The sequence below is a fragment of the Colias philodice genome, chromosome 22 (assembly GCF_061535455.1).
Source record: "Colias philodice isolate Cphi_HAF_F1 chromosome 22, ilColPhil1 Martin Lab GWU primary, whole genome shotgun sequence".
In the NCBI taxonomy this organism is placed as follows: Eukaryota; Metazoa; Arthropoda; class Insecta; order Lepidoptera; family Pieridae; genus Colias; species Colias philodice.
This window is the reverse complement of record NC_143107.1, coordinates 6,842,778-6,868,607: the sequence shown is the minus strand read 5'-3', so window position 1 is coordinate 6,868,607 and position 25,830 is coordinate 6,842,778. Positions and strand designations below refer to the sequence as shown.

Genomic DNA, 25,830 nt, shown 5'->3' with positions numbered 1-25,830 from the left:
AAAGTAGGAGGAAAAGATATACGTTAAAATAATAAACAAAATACTATTGTGATGAGTGTAGGTGTAGGTATGGTGTGTAGTCTGTTGTGAGTGAGTGTGTGAATGAGAGTATGTATGTATGTACTTTAAGTAACTAAAAATTAAGTACTGAAACCTATATTATATAATAGTTATTATGAATTATTGGAAAAAGTGATTTCTTTTTTAAAATTTGAGCGAGATGTCTTAAATATGTCCACATTAGAAAATTTCTTATTATATATATCTGGCAAACGAAAAAGAGCTGAGTGTTGCAGATGCTTGGTTGATGCATGCGGTACTCTAAATAAGTGTGTGTGTCTTGTGCGGAGCGATGGCGCCTGAATAGATATATTGCTGAGAATATTCGGGCAGTCCAACTTATTGTTTACAATATCATAAAAGAGCATCATATCAATAATATCCCTTCGCTGTTCTAAGGTATTTAATTTGTGGAGTGCACAAGATTCGAGATAGTCAGCTGGATTAGCCTGACATAAAAAATTTAGCTTTTTTACAAAGATTTTTTGAATTTTTTCTAGCCGTTCAATATGACAACGATAGATTGGACGCCAAATAGAACTCGCAAATTCGAGCACACTACGTACATACGCGAAATACAGTACCTTTAAACATAGAATGTCATTAAATGCATCACTAGTGCGAAGTATGAATCCTAGATTTTTATAAGCTTTTTGCATGACATACTCGACATGATCATTATGTGACAGTTTTGTGTCGTGGATAACACCCAAGTCCCTAATTTGATTTGTTCTTTGAAGCATTTCATCATTTAATCTATAATCAAATTTAATAACATTGTTCTTCTTACGTGTAAAAGTGATTATTTGACATTTGTTTATATTAACCGATATTTTATTATTTTTGTAATAAAGGGAAAGGCGATTGAGATCACTTTGCAGTTTGAGACAGTCTTCTATGGAGCAGATTTTTTTATAAAGCTTCTTGTCATCGGCAAATACGAGGAAATTAGAATTAAAAAAGCATTCATATAGATCATAGATAAATACGTTGTAAAATAACGGTCCGAGATGTGAACCTTGAGGAACACCGGATGTCACTGTAATAAAATCTGATCTGTAACCCCCTAGTACTGTTGCTTGACTTCGATTCTTTATATAGGACTCCGTCCATCTTAGGAGGTTGCCTCTAATACCAATGGCAAAAAGTTTCATTAATAGAATATTGTGATCCACCTTATCAAACGCCTTCTCAAAATCCGTATAGATAACATCAATTTGAGAATTGTCATCTAGGTCTCTGTTTATGTCATGTGTAAACTCAAGCAAGTTGGTGATAACGCTTCGCGATTTAATAAAGCCATGGTGATTATTAGGGATGCATCTTGAAGCACTAAAATATATGTTGTTAAAAGCAATACGTTCAAGAAGCTTTCCAAATATATTCAACATTGATATTCCTCTGTAATTCGTTATATCGGTTTTAGATTTACTTTTATGTATTGGTACGACTTGCGCCTCTTTCCATCTGTTAGGGAAAATACCTTCCGAAAAAGAGCGTTTAAATAATATTAAAAGGGGAGATAACAGGCCAGATTCACACTTTCTTATAAAAATTGCAGGTATGCCGTCAGTACCAGCTCCTTTCCGAGGATGAAGTTGTTTAAATAATTTTTTAAGTATAGTCACGTTAACCTCAATGGAATGAAGGTTATCGGATATATTAGCTTCTTTAGCGTAGTTGGGGATTGATTGATCGCATGGCTGGAATACGCTTCGGAAATATTCGTTAAATGAGTCGCAAATATCTTGTCCGTTTGTTAATAGACGCCCTTTATAAGACATTGTCTGCGGCAGACTATGGTCAGACCGCTTGTTTTTTATGTAAGTCCAGAATTCTTTCGGTGAATTTATAATGCTATTTTGACAACGGTGTATATACTTATTGTATGATTCTAATTGCAATTTTTTAACACGGGCTCTGAGAAGAGAGAAAGCGGCATAGTCGCACGGATTATTAAACTTTTTCCATTTAGTATGAATTTTTGATTTTTCTTTAATAAGATTAATTAGTGCTGGTGTATACCATTTGGGATAATTGTACCGAGACGTAAGTCTGACAATAGGGATATACTCGTCAATACAGGAATATATAACCTTATAAAATGCATCAACAGCTTCATTGACAGTGCCAGAATATAATAGCTCGTGCCAGTTAATATTTTTTAACTTATAGTTGATCATGTCATAATCACCCTTAAAAAATTTCCGTACCACCCGGGTTTTGCATTGTAAAGGTTTTATGTATAAATCATTAATAATACATTCGAGTGGACTATGGTAAGGATCAATATTTACTAGCGGATTAGAGCTTATGCTACAGAGTAAGTGGGTATTAGAAAGAACAAGGTCCAGAATATTACCGCATGTATTTTGAAAAAAGTTGTATTGCTGTAAACCCAGTAAGTTAAATGTGCCTAGTAAATTCAAAGCAGAGTTATAAAGTTCGGAGCTGCATTGTTTTGATATATTAAAGTTGTCATTTTCCCAACTAATAAAAGGAAGATTGAAATCTCCGGTAACTAAAAAATTGTCATTAATATTATTACTGTAAAAATCCTTTAAGGCGTTATCAAAGTCTTTGAGTAAATGGGGAGCGTCAGAATTAGGTGGTATGTATACTGCTATAATGTGTAAATCTTTGCTATTGTAGTGTGAACTGATATTAAAAGAGGATTTTGGAATAGTTAGCCAAATACTCTCCGATTGTGTGCAAAGTGTAATATGACAAAAAGCCGAAAGACTTTTTTTGGCACAAATTAACACTCCTCCACCTCTCTTTTTATGTTTTCGGTCGTATCTAAAAACGTCGTAATTATTATTGTTGCAGATTTCTGTGTTCAATATACCATCGCAAAGCCAACTCTCAGTAAAAATTAACAAGTCGTAACTACTATTTTCAATATTTTTATAAAGTAAATGTAATTTAGTGCGCAAACCACGAGCATTCTGATAATAAATCCTAAGATTATTTAATACTACCATTGTAATTAGTTAAGAATAAAAATAAATAAAATAAACGCTGACGAGAGAATAATAATATATCAAGAATGTCGTGGTTACGCAAAGTATATTTCGGTGCTACTTTATGTTTTAAAATGTTGTAGTACGATATAAATATAATAAAAAGTAAATGTATCATTAAAAAATACATTGTGCACAAATAAATCATAATATTGAGGGTAGTTTGAAATAGTGCTTTATAACTATGCGGTGTTTTAAAATGTGGACAGGCTAACCGGGGTGATAAACACTTGGTATAATGAAGTAATAGATATAAAATTGTAAAAGTTTCAAAATTCATAAAATTATATTTTAAGTTGTGTATGTGTAGAAAGTTATAGTGTAATATAATTATGTGTGTGGTAAAATTGTAAAGTGAACTGGTATATCTTAACCTCGTGAAATTAATCTTGAAACGTAACAAGTGGCATATGAACAAAAGTTTACATTTTAAGATTTGCCTAAAAAATCCGACAAATCATTTTCCGAATTAATAGCTTTTGGTGGAGACTTTTCGTTGCGACGAACATAAATAATACAGTTTCTCACCCAAACGTATTTAATATTGTATTCTTTTGCGCGAAGTTTGCAGTTGTTCAATAGGATTTTATTTGCTATTGTAAGATGTTCGTTAACAAAAATTTTTGTCGCGTTGTCGGTGTAGTTGAGATCACTCGCGTTTAGTCCCTTCTGTTTATTGAATAATTTGAATTTAGCCAATAGATCGTCTTTACACCTTCTGTTTTTTAGCTTGGCGATAATTTTCCTAGGATGACCTTGTTTTTGTCGAAACGACTGCACCCTCGTAATGAACTCGATGTCTTCTTGCGCAAGAGTGGACCCGATAGTTGAAGATAGATGTAGAAGTATCTCAACCAAATTTTCATTCGACTTTTCTGGAATGCCCACCAGTTCTACGTTTAAAAAACGTGATTTTTGCTGCGTATTTTGGTGTTCTAAGTTGATAACAGAAACCTTTTTCTCGAGATTTGAGATTATGATATCTTTTTTTGCAAGTTCTGAATTAATATTCTGAATTTGACTGCCTAAACTTACTATTTGAGCCTTAGACTTTTTTAACTCGTCTTTTAGGGATTCTACCATATTTAATTTCAGATCAATGTCGGCTAGTCTAGTGAAAATCTCCTCCATAACATTGGCATTAAACTTTGTAGTTAGTTCGTTTACTTCAAAACGCAATTGAGATACATTCTCCGGCAGGGAGGTTAATGGTGCGAGCATCTCTTCTATTCTATTAAGTTGAACTTGATAAGACACAGGCTCTTCATGCACAGTAATATTCTTTGAAACGGTATTAATTGGTTGCGGGCTCTTTCTGCAGTCTGGACACGTCCATGATGATTGCCTGTTACCCAACCGTCGCCAACCAATCTCCGTTAAGCTGACACAGTAGAAGTGGTATGTCATGCGGCAAAGTGAGCACTGGGCACCATCCAAAACATTATCATCGCAGCGTTTGCATAAATTATCCATACCAAGGGTTTGTAATCTCGGAAGTTGCACGGACTGGTGATGATGTTGTGTAGATAAGAAATCGCCGGCAGTGTTCGTATGAATATACACTGGTCAATACGTCAATTACGTATGAATGTTCGAACTTAACACTGAATTTACTTTTAACTGGATATAATATTAAAGTGTTTGTGCAATGATGTAAAAGTTTAACTTTTTCGAGAAATTTAACGGTAAGAACGTCTTTGTCACAGTAGGTTGACAGACAGACTGATTTACTCTAATTGTAAGGAGGAAAGATTTTAATTTTTGTATGTTCGTATGGTAATAGATATGAAATTGATACATAATGTCTATACTTTTAAATTCAAATGTGGTTTACAAGTTATTACAATAAGAAAAGTACAGCACATTCGCCAGTTACACTGGCATGCAAACATAGTTTTACAGCTCCGCATAATCAGGAAAAAAAAATATATTATATAAACATTAATTATTATAGTTTAGTATAAGTATCTATTAATTATTATACATGTCAATATTTACATTATACTAGAGTAGATAATTTTTGAAACAAAAAAAAATCGCAGTCGGATGAAACCCATTAGAAAAGGAGGGGAATATGATAAAAATGTAAGGAAAAATAAATTACGGTCAATTCGAGTTCGGGAAGCGGGAGGGGGGAGCTTTTAAGAGAAAAAAATGGTTTCTCTCGATTTCCGACAAAACTACAAGTCCTATAGAAAAAAGTTCAATGGCAAAGTTGTAGGTAATTAAAAGTTCTACAACTTTTGTATTCACAATTTTTTCACATTACCTAAAAATTTAGGTGAAAAATTCAAAAAACCAAGATTTTGGTCTTTTATTTCTATCTACTTCAAAATTTATTTTTTTTCTACGAAATTTGGTGGAAACTTACTTTATTATGTCCCAAATACACTGTAATTTATTTGATTGAAAATATTTATTTTTTCGCCTTATTTTGAATTAATATCAAAAAAACAACCTAATTTTCAATCGAAAAGTCACCCGTCAAAATATCAGCTTTTTTCAAAAACTTGGGGTGCCTTTTATTCATTGAAATCTCTACTTTCATATGGTTTAAAAAAAAATAAACACCACCATAGTAAATGTTCTCAGGAAATGCATACAAACAGTCTGAAAATTAGCTTTTACTAAATCAGGCACACTTCTCGAACTACCTGAAATGTTTTTATCGACATCATTTTGCTTTTGAATATGCTGTAAAATATTAAACTTAGAACAGATAATTATTTTTCTTTTGAAATATTACCGAAAAGCCGATACAAGAGAAGATATAGAGTTCAAGAAGTGTGCCTGATTTAGTAAAAGCTCATTATCACACTGTTTGTATGCATTTCCTGAGAACATTTACTATGGTGGTGTTTATTTTTTTTTACACAATATGAAAGTAGAGATTTCAATGAATAAAAGGCACCCCAAGTTTTTGAAAAAAGCTGATATTTTGACGGGTGACTTTTCGATTGAAAATTAGGTTGTTTTTTTGGTATTAATTCAAAATAAGGCGAAAAAATAAATATTTTCAACCAAATAAATTACAGTGTATTTGGGACATAATAAAGTAAGTTTCCACCAAATTTCGTAGAAAAAAAATAAATTTTGAAGTAGATAGAAATAAAAGACCAAAAACGTGGTTTTTGGAATTTTTCACCTAAATTTTTAGGTTATGTGAAAAAATTGTGAATACAAAAGTTGTAGAACTTTTAATTACCTACAACTTTGCCATTGAACTTTTTTCTATAGGACTTGTAGTTTTGTCGGAAATCGAGAGAAACCATTTTTTTCTCTTAAAAGCTCCCCCCTCCCGCTTCCCGAACTCGGATTGACCGTAATTTATTTTTCCTTACATTTTTATCATATTCCCCTCCTTTTCTAATGGGTTTCATCCGACTGCGATTTTTTTTATCTTTTCATTATTTTCAAAGGCTTCTACCCCAGTCTACATTTATCATCCAAAAAGTCCCTTGCATATTAAAAATTTTTACTTAAAAGCCACATATAATGAAGTGGTTAACCACAAGTAAATATCATATATTTTACATTTTAATACCATTTATGGAAACAGATAGATATATATATATGTTTCATAAAAGGCTAACGCGACAAATTACTGTTTATTTCCTTAATGTTATTTACCTGCCTACAAATTATTTCAAATATGTATGTATGTATAATAACTACTAAACAATAGCGCTAATATTGACTTAAAAATATTAAGATTGACTACTTACTCTACTAATTATGTTATGCCAATCCAAAGGTGCTTCTAGAAGAAGTCTAATTGAATAAATAAATGTTTGTTTGAGTTTGAGTTCGCTTGAGCATGATTTGAACATTTTGTTTAATAGTTCAAGGGGTTGATTCATAAATGGTTGTTTTCTTTGTTGTAAAACCTATTCGATGAAAAACTTGACGTGTTATTTTTCTTTAAAACCCGGTTAAATGTTAATCATAATAATTAAGGTGCAGTCCCGTGCTTGGTCATTTTTGCAAGCTTGTGTCATTGTCTGTAGGTACTTACATAATATTATAGCTGAAGAGTCTGTTTGTGTGTTTGGTTGAAAGCGCTAATCTCAGGAATTATTGGTTAGAATTATATTTTGTGTGACGATAGTCGAAAAAAGGCTTATATGTAAACTATAGGCATTGAAAAATTTTGCATAAAAGAAAAAAAAATTATCTCTGACAGCTACCGTTGCATTCGTTGCATAAATTTTAATTTGCCTTCTAATAGTATTTGCCTCAAATAAATGCGGATGAAACCGCGAGGCACAGCTAGATAAGATATTTTTCCCTACAAATGTTTGCGATGTTATATGATGACGTTCGAAGGAAAAATAATGTAAATTCTATAATATTCATATAATATATTATCGGTATGTTACAGGAAAATACGTAATGTACATTTACGTAGGTAATATATGTTTGTGCGTAACTTATATCAAATGGCTCGTCTGTTTATAGTGCAGAATAGAAGAATAGAAGCAGAACTATGCGGGTAAAACCGCGGGACACAACTAGAGTATACTATGTACAAAAAATCAAATATAAACTAGAATTTACAATGAAAATGCGTGACCACAATAGTTTATTATAAGCTTTGTGGTTAGTGATAGCAATAAAATTATACAAATTGTTTAATTATTTAGAAATTAAAGTCTTAGAGGATTTTAAACGCGATTTATTCATGCATTATTTATCCCGATGTTATAGATAGTTTCACAACTTCTAGATAAGTTCTGTTTAGCTTATCTGTTTGTTAAAATTGAATAATAAATAATAATGTATGAAAATGTGACGTGCACATTTAAAGAGCGGTAAATAAGAAGTCAGCATGACTTCTTTAAAAATAAAGTCAATAATGGGTTTCAATTTAATGATATGAGATTCTGATTATAGACGGATAATTATTTGTTTATATTCAAGACGGATGTGTATTATATTTGTTTATATTCCAACTATAAGAAACCATCTTAAATGTGTTCTTAAACGTAGTTTAGTAAATCTGTTGTTTTGTAAATAACACAATTTACTGTTATTTGTATTTATTTATTTTGTATAAATATGGAGAAACTTAATTCTAACAAATTAACAATCACAAAAATACAATTGAACATCTCATAATCTCAAAATTAATATCAAATAATAGAAGATAAATTACATTAAATTGTTGTTATAATTAAATTAATTTTCTGCCTAATTTAGTTAATCTATGCATTTTTTTAGTATGAAAGATTCAGAATAATTGAGCATATAATGAATTAAATATATTTATTTATTAATAAAAAATAAGTGAACATGGTACATAACATTTATTTTATTTGCACATGGTAAATGGTAATGTAACATGTACATTGTACAATATTATTATTACCTAGTAAATTTTGATAAATTCTTAAAGTTGATAAACATAATATTATGTTTTAAAGGAATATATAAGAAGTCGTTAATTTTAGCAGTCCGATGGTCTTTGTGTAGTACAAAAGGCACGAAGCACGGTTAGCATCAAAATATAATAAAATTATCAAAAATATATTTTTACACAAACAATTGGCTTCTTATGGCCTTTGAATGAGACTGGTCAATTGTCCCTTTTTGCGAGTTGCAGATTATATTCCTTAACATAAAATAAGTTTAACGGTGCATTAACATTAAACGAATATAGAGTTAGAGCAAGTGCATTCTTTCGTGATCTTTTAGCGTAAACAAAAACTCGTATTCAGTGTTGTCCAGTATTAGAACATTGCATAGAATCTTTTAGAACGCACTAAGAACAACGAATGCTCTACGCCTGTTTACACTAAAATAATTTAACATGGTGGGAGCAGAATGAGCATTCGCTCGTTTAATGTAAATGCACCGTAACATATAACATATAACTGTACATTTAATTTTTATAACTGCTCAACTTAAACATCGGCAAAAATTAAACAATAAAGCTTTATAACATGTTCTATGTTAAAGTTTTCATTCTTATTCGGGTGTAATGAAATGAAATTTTAAATATAAACATAATATTTAGTTTTATTAGAGTTGAAAGAAATTGATAAAAACTATTTTATTTGTACGTGATATTATATTAATATACATAATGTTTTGTACCTCTTCTATGAAAACAAGTATTAAATTTCTCCGATAAAAATACATACTTAATTTGATAAAAGCACCTATGTAAATGACATGAAATAAAAGGAAACAGGCGAGAGAAGCCGCAATATATTTTGTCAAATATCACTACTCCATGATAATTATTATAATTATAAAACGTCCAGAGACGTTTTATTAAAAATTAAAATCTGTTCTTCTATACTACTAATGTAGTATTACATTTAAACATAAATCTAATATCTAATTTCACATACACGCAAACACTTAATTAATTACACACAATTAATTTACTCAATACAAAGACACGTAACGTTTGTGTGTCAAATGTCTTTTTAAAAATAAGATCCTTTTACAAATCTTGCATCAAATTAAACAACGATATTTGAAACCAATTATTACTTAGGCATTAATTAACAGCGAAAACGTCACAACGTAGCAACGTAGCACAGTATTTTTTTGACCCTTCTTTTGCGACAGCCTAATTTTATTGAATGAATGTATGGATATATACATGACAAACGCAAGAGTAAAACTCCCATGAAGCTCACTATCATACTTTTCGAAAAAATTCAATCTGAATAAAAAGTACCGGTATTTTATATAATTCAATTTTAATTTTTTATTAATTTTTCTACCATTATAACACATTTTTTTGCATTGCGAGCGTCAAGGCTAGCCATAGGGCCAATTTTCGATCCATTCGGGGAAGAGCTGTGACTTCGCAATTTCGAGATAATCGCATAAATAACAAAATTTCATTTCTTTTTTTGTGACTGAACTTTTAAGAATAGGCAAATTATTTTTACTTCAAAACATAGTTATATGTATGGACTACTTCCACAAAAAAAACCGATCGCGAAAAGAGCGGGATTCGCGAGATATTAATTTCTGAAAAAGTACCGGTTCTTTAACGATTTTTTTGTATAAAATCCTAAATCACACTTTATCAATATTTTTATTTCATACTTTCATATAAAGGTAAGTAGGTACCCCAATTACTATTTCTTTTCTTTATTTATATACTTATACTATGAAGAGGATTACATAAATTTGTAAGTTTCCTTGTTTGTAAAATTATTAAAATAAACTTGACCTTGGATTTGGCAGGAAAAAATATGTAGCTAAGGGAGTGAAATGAAATGTGAAAATGTCTAAACTAAAAATACGTCATTTTCATTTGTTAGAATGAGTGAACTGTCTTCAATTTCAGTACAATATGATTCTTCTTCGTTGTGTTCATCTTCTTCTTCATTAAATTGAAATGGTTTCAACATTTCGATAACAGCAGAGGGCAAAGGCAATTTTTTCATACTGTTTTGGCGCATACTCAAACGTGTATTCGATATAACTGGATCGGACGATTCCAATGCCCTATGAAATAAGTCTTCCATTGTGTGTTTTCTGTCGTCTTTTCGGCTGTGATGTTCGCGGTCATATCGCCAATATTTATTTCTGGACTCTCCAGCTTGTTCGGATAAAACACCTACGGGCAGTACCGAGTTTTCTATAATTTCTTGGCCGTGAATAAGGATTTTGTGCATTGTCGTCGTCATGGGGTGCCAGTTGTAATTAGCTACATATTTTTTGGCTAAATTTCTGCAAAAAATTCCGAACTTCGTTGAGTCTACCGGTAGACCGCAGTTAATTGCCACTAAAATTACGTGTATGTCATCTACAAGCCATCTACTTATTCCTAATATGTCTGCAAATATGCCGCGACTTTCCTCATTAGCGAAAACTCTTCGAGCAGTATTTCCGTCATTAGTTGTTCCAGAGTTCGGACGTACAACATCTACTAGTATACCCAGACGATCCCGTATTTGCGCCTGAATTGTTTTTTTTCGGTCTTCAGTAATTATGCCCGCAGGTGACAACTTTGAGACTCGCCACTGTCTTACTCGGGGGTCATTTTTGTATCCCAAGTGGAGTAAGAACTCTAGAAATCTTATAAATGCATGAAGAGGGCTCAGACCATTTTTTATAGCTTCTTTATTAATTTGTGTAGAGAACGCCAAATCCAGGTCATTGAATTTAGTTGCTGTCAACCCGCAAATTGGACACCTTAGTTGAGAAAAGGTATTGTTGATGATATTGTACACCTTGCCATCTATTATACTTAATGTAAGATTACAAATAGTTTTTACTATGAAGCCTTTTGATGTGGCTGCTGCGATAGGGGACAAATTTTTTAATTGTTGTTCAACGTACTGTTTTTCTCTGAGAATAAGAGACTTTGACTCTTTTCTATATTGAATATGTAGAGGCCTGCAAGAGCGATATGATTGAGGTGTTGGATTTACCCAGAGAATTTGACTGCTGCACGTTTCCATGACCTTTAATGGTACGAAGGTTGTGGCAAATATAGTATTTTCATCATACAAAGGATCTTGGGGTGCCTTCTGCTTATATAATGATTGGCCTGTGCTGCCGTCAAAGCCCCAAGAGCCTTCAAATTTACAAGACAATTCGTCCAAATCCATTCGTTCGCAATACGCATTAATGACATCATCACAGAGACTTACAATTCTTTTAAATGTGTGTGCAAGCAGACCTTGTAGCGAAACAGAAGCTTCAACTTCATTTGCCAAGACTCCATCCTCTGGGTAACACTCCAGTTTTGCTTTTGCTACAAGTCTGTACGGTGGAAAAGCTTTAAAACCTCTTTTATTTAAATCTTGTTGTAAAAATTTATATGTTTCGACACTATATTTTCGGTCAATAAGTATACCAAGCGCTTCTTCTGGAGAGTATGGATTACTGTACTGATTTATTTTTGCCAACACTTCAGTTGATTTATTTGCAGACTCCAAACATATCTTTATCACAGCTTCTAAGTCATGGGCACTTTTTTTGCTTAGTTTTTTGTTGTCATGAGATTTAATGACTTTAGTAAATGATGAAATCAGTTTTGCTGATGGTTCATTCTGAATCAATAATTCTAGTGATTTTTGTTTTCTAAGTTGCGTTCGTTTATGAAGTTTTGCATATTCTTCATCTTTATTACAACAGGCAATTTCACGCAAGACCAAGCGATGAGGATCGGGAACTATTGGGTGTTCATCGGCTACCTCAGATGGCACGTCCAAAACCATAGGCGATACATCCAAGACGGCAGGTGGTACATTCACAACCTCAGAAGGTTTCGAAATGACATCTTGAGGAAGATCATTTATAAAAGGCTTATTCAACCAAGCGTTATTTTTTTTTCGAAATTGTGACAAAATTCTGTTGCTATCGTTATATCTTTTCTCAACTTTGTTGATAAAACGGTTTATAGCAATGTTAAAATTTTTCTCCTGTGGTTCTGAAAGGGGTGTATTTAATATAGTTGCAAAAATCGATTTTACAAAAATATTCCTTTCCGATTTGGATAAGTCAAACGGTTTTCCATAGCGACCATGGAGTTTTTTACTCTCTTGATCCAGATATATGTATATATCATATCGAGTTAGTGTATGGCAGCCTGTTTCTACATCTAGCCTGTATGAGGCCACCTCCGAAGGATAAGAGGTTCCAGCTACAGCGTTATCCATAGCCTTTACGTATACAAAACTGTATGAATGGCAGTGAAAGTATTTAATCAAATAAAATAATTGGATTAAAGAAATTAAAAAACAAAGTAAAAAAGAAAAGTCAAAAATCAACAACCAATAAATGGCTTTACAAAACGAAATAGAAGATTTAATTAGGGTTTTGACCCACAACCAACCAACTGAAACGGTTGGACCGATAAAACCAACCGATTTTTCGTTTAAAGCGGATAAAACGCTAATTCAACCAACCTTACTTTTCAAACTACCAACTTTACTTTTTTTTACTTATTTCTCCAAACCAATTAACCCAACTCATGGAAATCAGCTTACATCTTATATGTAACTAACAAAACATTTCAATAGCGCGATTCAGCGCGCAAAAGCGCCCTCTAGTCTGGATTGCGAAAACTCCACACACCCCGATAATGTCAACTAATAAGTTGAAATAAATAGTCGTAATCTTGATATCTAGTGCCTAGAGAAAGCAATTTCAATTGATGGATGAGTTGAATAAAAAAAATTTGAACTATTTATTTTTATTTATCTAATTAAATGTCATCCGACCAAACAAATAGAGAATTTATTGAAAGTCTTTTAAAGCAAAAACATTTTTATTATAACACCTTATGTCGCGATAAACGCTAAATAACATCAATAAAAAAATAATTAAGATTAATTTGTAAATGATGTAATTTTACTGCATAAAGAAATTTTGTTTAATTTTAACTCAATTTTTTTTATAACTTTTTTATTTTTTATATTTTGTTATAGACACTTCAATTTACTAACAATATGTCTCATCAAATTTTCTGTAGTATTCCGTCATCTGAGAAACGCAACTCTATATAAGTTCAATTTATATTGTGGATTTTATACAAAAAATTCGTTAAAGAACCGGTACTTTTTCAGAAATTAATATCTCGCGAATCCCGCTCTTTTCGCGATCGGTTTTTTTTGTGGAAGTAGTCCATACATATAACTATGTTTTGAAGTAAAAATAATTTGCCTATTCTTAAAAGTTCAGTCACAAAAAAAGAAATGAAATTTTGTTATTTATGCGATTATCTCGAAATTGCGAAGTCACAGCTCTTCCCCGAATGGATCGAAAATTGGCCCTATGGCTAGCCTTGACGCTCGCAATGCAAAAAAATGTGTTATAATGGTAGAAAAATTAATAAAAAATTAAAATTGAATTATATAAAATACCGGTACTTTTTATTCAGATTGAATTTTTTCGAAAAGTATGATAGTGAGCTTCATGGGAGTTTTACTCTTGCGTTTGTCATGTATATATCCATACATTCATTCAATAAAATTAGGCTGTCGCAAAAGAAGGGTCAAAAAAATACTGTGCGTAGCGATCCTAATCTCAGTTGAATTCCCTAGTACATTATCACGGTTTCATCTGACTGCGAATCCACGGTAAGTAATCATAGACTTTAGTATAAACCCCCGGGATGTGTTCCATGCCACATGGCGTTGGGCCAAAACTGACGACACCTACAACTTCCCAGAGTCGACCGTTCTCGTTCATGAGAGGCCCTCCGGAGTCGCCCTTGCAAGAGTCCTTGCCTTTCTCGCCGCCGGCGCAGAGCTGACCGCCCCATAAGGGTACTTCGCGCTGTTTGTAGTACGGCTCACATTGCTGGAAAGAAAGGGTATTTGTTGAGGTTGAGAAATGGTTCGTGGAAACGTTCGAGGAAAAACCAAGAACAGGAATAGCAGCAAAACTTAAAGGTGATGCACAAAATCAGTCCAGTTTCAACATTATCATGTTTCTGAATGATAATCATGCCAATTATTTCTGACACACTCACATTATTTTTCCATTCTTTCCTTTTTCTACACATATCAATGTATAGATTCCTGCAAATTTGTGTTCGCTACTGGCATTTATAATGTATAAATCAACCCATATAGAACCAATATTGACTCACCGCTTTAGTAGCCAATGGTAGGTCCACATGCAGCTTTATGTTGCTGAAGCTCTGTGTGTCGCTGACAGCTCCCCAGCCAGCCACTTCGAGCATTAGTTTGGGTGGTGGGTTGACGGTTATGTCCATTTTTGGCAAGCAGATAGGGCGGATGAAGTCTGTAATAGGTTATGTTTTGATATTGGTTGAAGTTGAGGTATTATGAAGAAATGTTGTGGATAGGGATCATAATAATAATCACGTTTTATAATGTGACAGAACTGCGATGTTTTAGGTTATACAACTCACATTTCAGGATATGGTGACAGCTAAAATAGAAAAGGAGTAAATTTTTCGATTTGTAAACGGTATATGATGTTTAAATCAAACAAATATTCACAAGGACTGGAAATTCTGGTAGAATTTATCATAGAAATGAATTATCACGAATTTACAACAAGTTTTTAATATTGAAAGAAAAAAGTTTTTTTTAACATTTAATTATGTACTGCTTATTTGTTTTTAGAAAAATATAGCGGCAATGCACTCACTAGTGACGATAGATAAGTTATTGTGTTTTCCAAAAGTAATATTTTCCAAATTATAACATTCCCATCTAAAAGTTACCAGTATACGGCGCCATAGTCTTCAATCGTATCAAGGCAATATCGTTCCTCCGCAGATTAGCATTAGGGTCGTAATTCCTATGCGGGATGGTAGCCTCAATGGGTATGCTGATGTCTCCATCGTCGCAGTCTGTACCACCCCCTTCCACTTCAGTGCAATCTGGTCCTGCGTGGGAGACGTCGTACTCGCCGAGACGCACGTTGATCCTGGAAATAGTAGGATAAATATCTGAGTGAAAAATGTATGAAGGAATTTCATTCAGTTGATTGTTCATAATTGATAAGTAATAAAATGGCGAAACTTTGTAAATATTCTGCCTTACTTATTGATAAGTAATAAGTAAGGCAGAATATTTACAAAGTTTCGCCTCTATGGCGGTGAGTCGATGACATCGCTTAATCTATGACTCACTAGCCATCCCGCGCCGCCGATCTTGGCGCACAGATATTGTTCGTCGTGTCTCCTCTATAGTCTATACGTAGTAATAATAGCTCAATGTTAAAAGTTTCTTATAGTTATATTCTAAAAGCCACTTCAAATATATAAAGCTAGTAAAGCACTTACGGTGTACCAATAGTGAGTACGGGTCCAGCCACGCAGTGTCCAGCTGTGAGGACATACCGGCCACTGATGAGGGCGCCTCCACAGAGCAGTTTGATCCTATTGTCCCTGATGCCACGGTACTCGATCAGGGTTAGCCAGGGGTACTGGTCTATCGCGGTTACGTTGCCACCTAGAAAGAGAAATACGTAGTTTAATGTGGAATAAGATTAAGGTTGTTTGATTCTAATATTTTTAAAGTCATGCTGCCTGATTAGGGCCTGTTCAGGCTATTCGTCGACGGCTGTTTAGTGTTTTGTATCCTCATAAATAGAAAAAAAAAATACAATGAAGTTACACTTTATTGATACAGTATAAATGTAACAACAAAGAAGAAGATACTTAACATATTAAACAGGTGGCCATATCGCTTAGGGATCTTTGCTACCAAAATTAGGTTAAAATTGTTTAGATTGATAGAGATATGATAGGAAGTGGACAATGCAATGTAAGAGAAGTAGATAAAACGGAAACTGAAAACACGTTGCAATTAGACACAGAGTAAACTTTATACATAGGTATAACGTAAATTTTTAATGGACATTTGGGTGGCCAATCAGAAAAGCAGTAAGGTATTTGATCAACCAAGATTATAAACAAGTTCATAAATTCAATAAAATCTCACAACTTTCCAGAGAACAAATGACACGATATAAAATCAATAGTAGAACTTAACGTTGTGTCGATAACGTCAGTTAAATATATAAGCGGTGAAGTGAATCGTGTTCAGAACCATTAATTATGCCGTTCTTTTGTTCGTCAAGTGTGGAGAAAATTTAATTGTGTACATAGAGATAAAAGAGATATCGTGGGTTTATTTCATTGCACATTTTAGTTGATTCGCGTCATATATACGTCGATAATTATTGATGTTATTGAATTACTGACGTTATCAAGTATTTCTGTTGCCTTCACGAGGTAATTATTGGCTTCCTATATTGTCGAACTACCTATATGTAAATCTTGAATAAGGTCGGTTGGATTGTTTGGATATTGATGCGTTACGGATCTTTAACAATAGTGAAAAGCCGCATATTCTGTTATAGAAATTATAAGATTAAATTCTTAATTGTTTTACTAATTATTCTGACTGTTCTTACAATGATGGTCACTGATTGGTGTAATGTCTCTATGTTTATAATTTTGAACACGCTTTTATAAATTTCACCTGTATGTTTGTATGTTCTTGAATCTAAATTTTAGACTCGACTTTAACCCGATTTAAACGGCCAGATTTAATTCAAACTTTTGGTAGAAGATCCGAACATAAGTCGACCTTCACCGGCGTGATAATAGAATGAGCCCAATTTTATAATAAATTTATTCTATTAAAAATGTATTAAAAATGGGTTGACTGGGAAAATCCTGGACAATACAATAATTCTTGTACAATAATTTCATCAATTATTGTATTGTCACATTATACTTATCATTTATTATCACTATGAACTTAGTTTTTATGATGTAAAAACACGCTTTTACACTTGACTTCCAGCTGTACATCTATCTTAATTTTAAAACCAATGTAGTACGTACCGAATATCCTATTACCCCCTCCGCTATCCAGACCGCAGCATTCCGTGCGAGGGTCTGGCGGTGCAGCCGTGGGGGTACAGAATCTGGTGGCACTGGGGGCTGGTGGTACGATGTCATCAGGGCCACAGCAAACACTGTATTGGTCTGGGCTCTCGCATCTGTGAAGATAATGTTCATGTTACAAAAAATCCCACTCAAATATGGTACAAAGCGAAACTCTGCCTACGTGTATTTGGGCAGAGTTTTCTAATAAGGTATTGGCATTTGCATATAATTGCATTTGTCTGATAGTAGATGATTTTAAAACTCACAATTTGTGAATTTTGTAGTGCAGAAGAAAAGTACATACAATACTATGTACTTGATTAGTTTTATTAATGTCTTCAAAGTACAAACTAGTAAAAAAGCGACACCTTGTAGTACAAAGAGCTTATTAAATGTTCCATAAACTTTGTTTCACGCTCACCTAGAAATTTGAACATATGTTAAACTCTCTTTCGATACTGGCGGCGTGAGCAGATTCTTCAGCTGCGGACACGAATACAGGCCGAGGCACGTGCCGTTCTTGCCGTCATAGCTGAAGCATCTCCGGTCTGGCACTGCGGGCGGCTCGTCTTGCGGACAGCACACCTGGAATGTTGGAATTTGTGTTTTAGTTGGATAAAGCGACTAGCTTGATGTTGCTGGTTTACTCGCGTTGTACCCGGATAGATTGTATGATAAATTAAGCATATATCATTCAATTCAATACAAATTCGGACCATGATCTATCTCTGTAGATACATTGATAGAGATCGGATAATATACTTTAATTGGTAAATATTAGGGCAAAACAATGCACATAAGCGGCAATATCTTTATTTTTTGGCTGAGTACAAATATCAAAAAGGTATAAGATAACACATACTTCAGGCACATTACTGTTGTAAGTGCAAACGGATTCTCTCAACAGCTTGGTTTCCTCTGGTGTACGTTTATTGGCTTTCTTCACGATGGCCAGTAGTGGTGCGCAGTTGATAATAGACTGGCATTGGCCCTTGCCGCCGCTGGGCGTGGTGCAAGACGATTCTGGAATATATGTTGGGAATGTTAGATAATGATATACATTTTTAAGTGTTACGTGCGTTCTGTTCGCTAGCGGTCGCAGAGAATGGACGGAAAAGTAAAAAGTATAGGGTAGCTTCAGTCCGCGAAAATTACATATTTATATGTATAGTTACTAGATTTCTGCCGTGGCTGCACAAAAATTATACAAAAACTATAACTTATATAATGTATAAGACAAATATTATTATATTAGAACAAACACAGCTTAGAATTAATATAAAGAAAATAGGCACTAAATGGTTTAAGTTTCTGGTGATTTTTTGTTTTTTACTGATGAAAATATTATGTAGATAACATAAAAAGTGATTGATTTTAACAATGCTGTAAAAGTACATGTTCCTTGCAAATAAAATACATATAACGTGAGTAATACAAGCCAAACACCGTATTCCGTTTTCCTTGACAAACAAATGGTGCAATTCTTAGTTATATTTGTACAGTTAAAAGATGTGTGTATAGTGTTCTCAATTGCCCGTGATGTGATGTGCGTTTGTTTCTTAAATAACAGGAATCGTATATTGGACTATAGGATTATTCTTTGATGCAAATATGCTGTTTTATTTACGAATTTACGCACTCAAATTATAAAAATTAGCTCTAGTAGAACTTGTAGAGGAAAATATTGTATTGTTTGAATGATTCAACTTTTTTAATTTTGTTTTGATTATTATATTCTTAAATCGTCGGATGGTGTCGACAATTTTACGACAATTTTTGCGTAATAAACTGCCGTCATAGCTTTTAATTTGAAGTAAGTTGAATGTATTTTACTGGACTGGAAAATTATGTAAGAAATATCATCGATACGTTTAACTTATTCTAAAGCATGAGTGGAATATAATATTTATAATCACGTTGTTAATGTTTGTCCCAGTCGTCATAATCGTCGTCATCTTGTATCAACGGACGGATAAATGTCTCCTGTAACACAGGACATTTCCTAGCATAGGAGACATTGTTCAAATATTGCAATTAATTGTACCTACAGCTTATGTTTTACTTATATGTAAGTTATCCTATAATTGCATGTACATGTATATTTTTTGTTGTCAAATAAAGAATTTATTATTATTATTATTTATAATACTTTAAATTTTTATTTAATTCTACGATAAGGAGGTACGCAGTTACCTCACGTACTTACTATAATAACATCCTATCAACGTTTTTGCATGGGGTACCCTGTATGCCAAACTTTTTACAATTAGTTTTTGTAAGATTTTAAACACAGTTCGTTGAAATCAAAGTTATATTGAAGGTCTTGGTCAGAGCTGTTTTGGAAAACTGGATTTGATTCGTACTAAGTGATGTAGATTATTATTTGCCAATTAACATAACGTGAATCTTGGAAATGGTTATGATGATAGATGAATTCGATTCACACGAATTTAATATATATCGAGTCAATTTATTTTCTACTAGTACTATAATCTCACAGATTTAATTGTATGTGAAATGAAATTTAAATTGAAAGGAATGGTATTCTTCTTCTGTATGCCGCGTCTATGTGTGTGCGTGTGCTTTGTAATAAAATCCATTTTATGATCGTATTTAGATAAGCAGTAGGTATTTCATACCCTATGCATAAGCTTGCTCCCAATATTACGTTCTTATTTCTATATTTATAAGCTTTTCCCTTAATTCTATGAACTCTAATACACCAATATTCTAATTTAACTATTGATTTTAAAATGGCTAATTTATTTTTTAAGGAAATTCTTAAGTATATAAATTTTAGAAGCTTTTCCCTTAGTTCAACTCTAAGAATAACAAGAACAAGCTCTAAGAATACTCCACCTACGAAAAGTGCAGTTTTAATTTGTGTAAACTCCACCCATAGGCAATGCGTTTCCATTTGTTTTAAAGCATAAATAGTGAATTAACCACATTCAAAATAATCCCATTTCAGTGCATTTTAGTGCTTTCGTAATAAATTAATTATACCTCTTAATATATAATTCTCGTGTTCACGAAGTTTCAAGAGGGCATAACTCTTGGCGATCGTTTTCCATTCTTGATTATTGCAGGCTGTTTTCAAATATAGTATAAGTATTGTTAAATTACTATTTTCTTGTATTGTCAAGTAAATTAAATTAACCTTATATTACTGGATATTTACTTCGTGTTTAAATTGATTTCCGTTTTAAAATTCTAGCGATGAGACCTTACTGGAATAAGATCATTTAATATATAAATAAATAAACTATTCTACTAATTAATGGTATGAAAATAAAAATAGCAATTACTTTTTGTAAAACCTTCTTATTGCGATAGGAACTTCTTTAAATATATATCGTGGTTAGTGTAATAGGTATTATTAGTTGTTTGAGATTTAATAAATTAAATTGATTGATTTTCTAATTTGTAAAATAGTTAAGCATTCGCCTATTAATTAGTTAACGTCACCCAATTATACATTTCCTATAAAGAACTAGTGGTCCGCCCCGGCTTCGCCCGTGGTACATATTTCGCAATAAAAAGTAGCCTATGTCCTTTCTCGGGTATCAAAATATCTCTACACCAAATTTCATGAAAATTGGTTCAGTAGTTTAGGCGTGATTGAGTAACAGACAGACAGACAGAGTTACTTTCGCATTTATAATATTAGTATGGATTAAATATATTACTAAAGTAATTAATTGCAAGATAAAATGTCAATTTATTAATACATCTGACATTGAATTCTTCTCTTTGATATGATATTCCTTGTTTAATTATGCTGAGGTTTACAACTTCTGAATACTTACGTTTAACCACAGGTTTAACTTATCTGTCAGATAAAATGACAAGTCCTACTAATATTATAAATGCGAAAGTTTGTGAGGGTGGATGTAAATGCTACTGAACCGATTACAATGAAATTTAGGACACATGTAGAGGGTAACTTGAATTAACACATAGGATAGGTTTTATCCCAGAAATCCCACGGGAACGGGAACTATGCGGGTTTTTCTTTGAAAACGCAGACGAAGCGCGGGCGGAAAGCTAATATTATTAAAAATATGAAATAAGCTATCGAGGACTTTGCTAATCATGAGGGGAAAATTAACTCCTATCCTTAACATTAATTAAATTTTATCCTCAAGATAATTTAATTTATTCAAATTTTGCATTTTCTTAATTATTTGATGTAATTATATGGTTAGTGTTTAAATTAGGTTGTGGTTAGCAGAAATGTATCCTAATTAGGTTTTACATGTATTGCTGATAACAATGTTAAATTGTGAAAAGGTCATCGCAAAGAAAAACCCAATAAAATAAATATATCTTTCGTGTTGTCTCAATAAACATTAATTAGTAAGGTTTATTGCTTAAGTTTTTTTTATCACTATCTGCCAATCAAGACAATCAAAAATTGCTAAGCAGTTCGTGAGTTCTGTGTTGTATCGGACTCGTGGATTTGGAGATTAGCGTTTTCAAGCAAACAAACTGTTCAGCTTTGTAATATTTAGGGTGCACTCACACACATCAGTCACCGTCAAGTCACCGATGACTGATCGGTGACGGTTTGTGTACGTATCCACAAACACCAGTCACCGTCATGTTGTCCGTCAGTCACGTCGCCGGTTTGACTGAATCATTGAACACATACATCAGGTTAGTCAGTGATTAGACGTGTGTCACGCTAGAGAACATGTAGCAATTATTGACGGTAGCACGACGCTGACTGAACTGAGACGTGACGGCACCGGGTGAGTGGGGATAAAAGTATGATACATGTATGGAAAGATTATTTGACGTGCCTGACCGGTGACGTCACTGATAGATTTCGTGCCGGCGACTGTCGTGTGGGAACAGAGTCATACTAGAACTATTGATACATATTTTTTTTTAATCCTGTCCGGTGACGTGCCGTGACGGTGACTGATGTGTGTGAGTGCACCCTTAATACTATACAGATATATGTACATATATTTCTTTAGCGTCGTGTTTAGCCTGCGTATCAAAATATGATTGCTAGCGTGAATTCCTAGCAGGAAAAATGGGTGTTTTTATTGATAATCGACTGAGTAACATCCCGGCAAATGTAATGGTGTTAATCTCTACGCTAAGGGTGCACTCACACACATCAGTCACCGTCACGGCACGTCACCGGACAGGTTTAAAAAAAAATATGTATCAATAGTTCTAGTATGACTCTGTTCCCACACGACAGTCGCCGGCACGAAATCTATCAGTGACGTCCCCGGTCAGGCACGTCAAATAATCTTTCCATACATGTATCATACTTTTATCCCCACTCACCCGGTGCCGTCACGTCTCAGTTCAGTCAGCGTCGTGCTACCGTCAATTGCTACATGTTCTCTAGCGTGACACACGTCTAATCACTCACTAACCTGATGTATGTGTTCAATGATTCAGTCAAACCGGCGACGTGACTGACGGACAACATGACGGTGACTGGTGTTTGTGGATACGTACACAAACCGTCACCGATCAGTTATCGGTGACTTGACGGTGACTGATGTGTGTGAGTGCACCCTAATTGTTATATGAAAATGGTTTTTATTTATTTAATTATGAACTTATATATTGACTAAAAATTTCGATGTATACTTGTACTTGTAATTTATTTCAGTATGCTGCCAGTTAACCATTTTTAACAACACATTTAATCCCGTCCGATTAGGGCCCTTCTGGCCTCCTCCACTCAAGCGACAGCTCAAGCCGAGGTTCGTGGTCCCCGTCAAGGGGGGACGCCCTTGTGCATGTCGCTACCAGGGTGAACCTTCAGTTCACCCCCGCGTCCGCGTTAAAATGTAGAAGCCCTTCTGGCTAACATTGAGAGACACCACACACAAAAAAAAAAAAAAAACAACACATTTAATGTTTTAAATAAATGGTTCATGATATTCAAATATTCAAAAGAAATAAAGCTTATATTAATTTAGTTTATAATTAGATAAAAATTAAGATCATCTTCAACTGCTGTGTCATCTTTTGATGCCTATTTAGGTATAACATTTGATTCGAATTTATCGACTCCCATGAATTAGGTGTTGTCCTTCTCAAAAAAAAATGTGTTACGAATAATATACACAGTTAAATACATAAATGTTAACTTGGTTTTTGTTCGTAACAAAAAAGCTCTGAATGAGTTCAATTTTTTACGCATGAAATAGCCAGCCTAAAAAATATAGTATCTGTCTATTTGACATGGTATTCTAAAGAATGTTTTTGACTATTTTTCCTTGTTTCTCAACCATAGAAAATGTCACAGATAAGCGAAGGTAGGTACAGTTAGTATTGTTTTTTGATGTGTTTGTGTCTATACTGATCTAATGTACCTAGATTTTGGACGATTTATTTGTTAAAAGCTTACTTCTGGTTTTAATTATGTTATATCATATTAATTTTTAATTGTGTTCAGGGAAATTAGAAGCGGTCTTCTCAATCATATTTGTGTACCTAATGAGGGAATTGATTTTGAATTAATTTTCTAGGTAGACATGATTTACCACCATAGACCACGTCACCGCTTTCCATCAGGTGGGACTGAGGTCAAATGTCTACCTATCTTAATAAAAAAAAATGTTTATATGATAAAAATAATTTTTATATAATACGTATCACGTCATGTCAATATCATTTATACCTCTCACCTTGTAATAATATTTTTATAGTTACACATATCGTGGATTTTCATATATTTTGGGTTAACAATTTTCTTGTGTTTTCTATATTGACTGATCATTCCTTATAAGCGTTTTGAAAAGCATGACAATATGTGTTTCGACTATCGCATTTTATAAATTAAATTGATTAATCTAATCAAGTGAATTCTAAAAATAGCACGTAGTTTTATAATCTTAATATAGTTTGGAACAAAAACAAAACTATTTACTACAGGCAATAGTTCATTTGTCGTATTAAATGAGTAAAAACTGTGACGACTTATTAATGAGAAGGTACTTGATTAAGTTTTTAATGAATTTATGAAGTGTTCGAGTCTAAGTGAATATGGTACCTATTTGTAGATTTGGAGATGTTTTTAAATACTTACATAGACATAGATACAAATTAAGTAGGTGTGTACATACTCCAAGTTGTAAAATGTCTGGATCTTAAGATAAGGTTGAATTTTAAATTAAAAGTTATCTCCTCTACATTTTTAAAATTGACGATTGATGTTTAAAACAATATCCATTCAATTAAGTAATTTGTTTCATATTATTTTTTAAATTATATGCACTGATATAAAAGTACCTAATTAAACGTATACGGCTATTAACTAATTGATTTTGGTAGCATTCAAGATTTAAGACGCAATGACATCATTTGGTCAATCTTTTGATATTTAGGAAGATGATTTGATGGTTTTATGTTAACAGTTACAGTTTTTACTCTTTGGTATTAACATACCAATAGATCGATATTTGATTGAAATAACACAGATATTATTGTATCAAATACCTTATCAGGACTTACTAGTTAGTATTCACGATATTATTATGAAATATTAAAACACATATAACAGTGAATCTTTCTCAACGTACTCTTGGAATTTAACTAAACCAAGCACTTAATTATTAAATATAATAATATATATCCTCGCGAACACAGCAATTAAGAACACACACAAGAAATTTAGATAATATTGATTGTAATAACGCGATGTTTTCCTTAATGTTGTTAAACAATAAAAAAAGAACAACTAACACTCCGGCTCGATTACGTAAGCAGGATATGAAACTTACGTCCTTGCACCAAGCAGATATAGGTTGCAACTATCGCAGATATTATATATAGCGGCGGCATTTTCGGATTTTTTTGTAATTAATTTAGCTAGAGCACGCGCGGCACGTCCGTCCTGGTGGGATGCGCGGAACATACTGAGTATATTGTATAGCTATAGTAGTGATACGGAGTGATTTGGAACTATCACAGAAGTATGGCGATGGGGAATCCTCATGAACCGGTTTTCAAGTTTAATGAACGATGCGTTCAATGTTTTGCCTTTGCGAGTGATTTGAAGTTTTTGCTGCGCGGAATCTAGTGTGTAGTTTGAATATATCGCGATAAATTCTTCCTTTTTTTTCATTCAAATTGGTGGGAGTAATTTCTAATTGTTTTGTAGGATTATTCGCTTTAATTAACTTCATATAACTAAGGATCGGGGCCAATACAATTATTTCATGAATTTGAGTGTTTTTTTTTTACTTTATTAATTGTTAGATATGTTTGTCAATGATTATTGTTGTAATTATAATGTAATAGAATGTAGATTTTGAATTGTAAATAAAATGAAATGTTTGTTTGTAATATGTCTTTTGCTCATCTCAAATGGATGTGGTAGATGTACCTAACAACACAACAATTACATATATA

At 33.0% G+C, this 25,830-nt stretch overlaps 2 protein-coding genes across 3 annotated transcripts in view; one reads left to right on the top strand and one right to left on the bottom strand.

Annotated features, from left to right (window-relative positions):
- Positions 1 to 25,830, top strand: part of mim (missing-in-metastasis) — a 165,649-nt gene that overhangs the window by 84,688 nt on the left and 55,131 nt on the right. The gene's annotated exons all lie outside the window — the stretch shown is intronic.
- On the bottom strand, positions 14,090 to 25,345 carry LOC149478503 (phenoloxidase-activating enzyme-like). 2 transcript variants are annotated; one of them, XM_089709396.1, is made up of 9 exons: positions 25,200 to 25,344; positions 20,446 to 20,529; positions 18,302 to 18,462; positions 17,861 to 18,024; positions 17,395 to 17,552; positions 15,823 to 15,991; positions 15,259 to 15,464; positions 14,656 to 14,810; positions 14,090 to 14,363 (listed from the first exon to the last, which is right to left on the bottom strand). In XM_089709396.1, exons 1-9 carry the CDS (start codon positions 25,258 to 25,260, stop codon positions 14,112 to 14,114), a joined length of 1,410 nt encoding a protein of 469 aa, XP_089565522.1. In that variant the 5' UTR covers positions 25,261 to 25,344; the 3' UTR covers positions 14,090 to 14,111. The 2 variants fall into 2 exon arrangements, with proteins under 2 accessions (XP_089565522.1, XP_089565523.1); XM_089709397.1 differs by lacking the exon at positions 20,446 to 20,529 and having other exon boundaries at positions 25,200 to 25,345.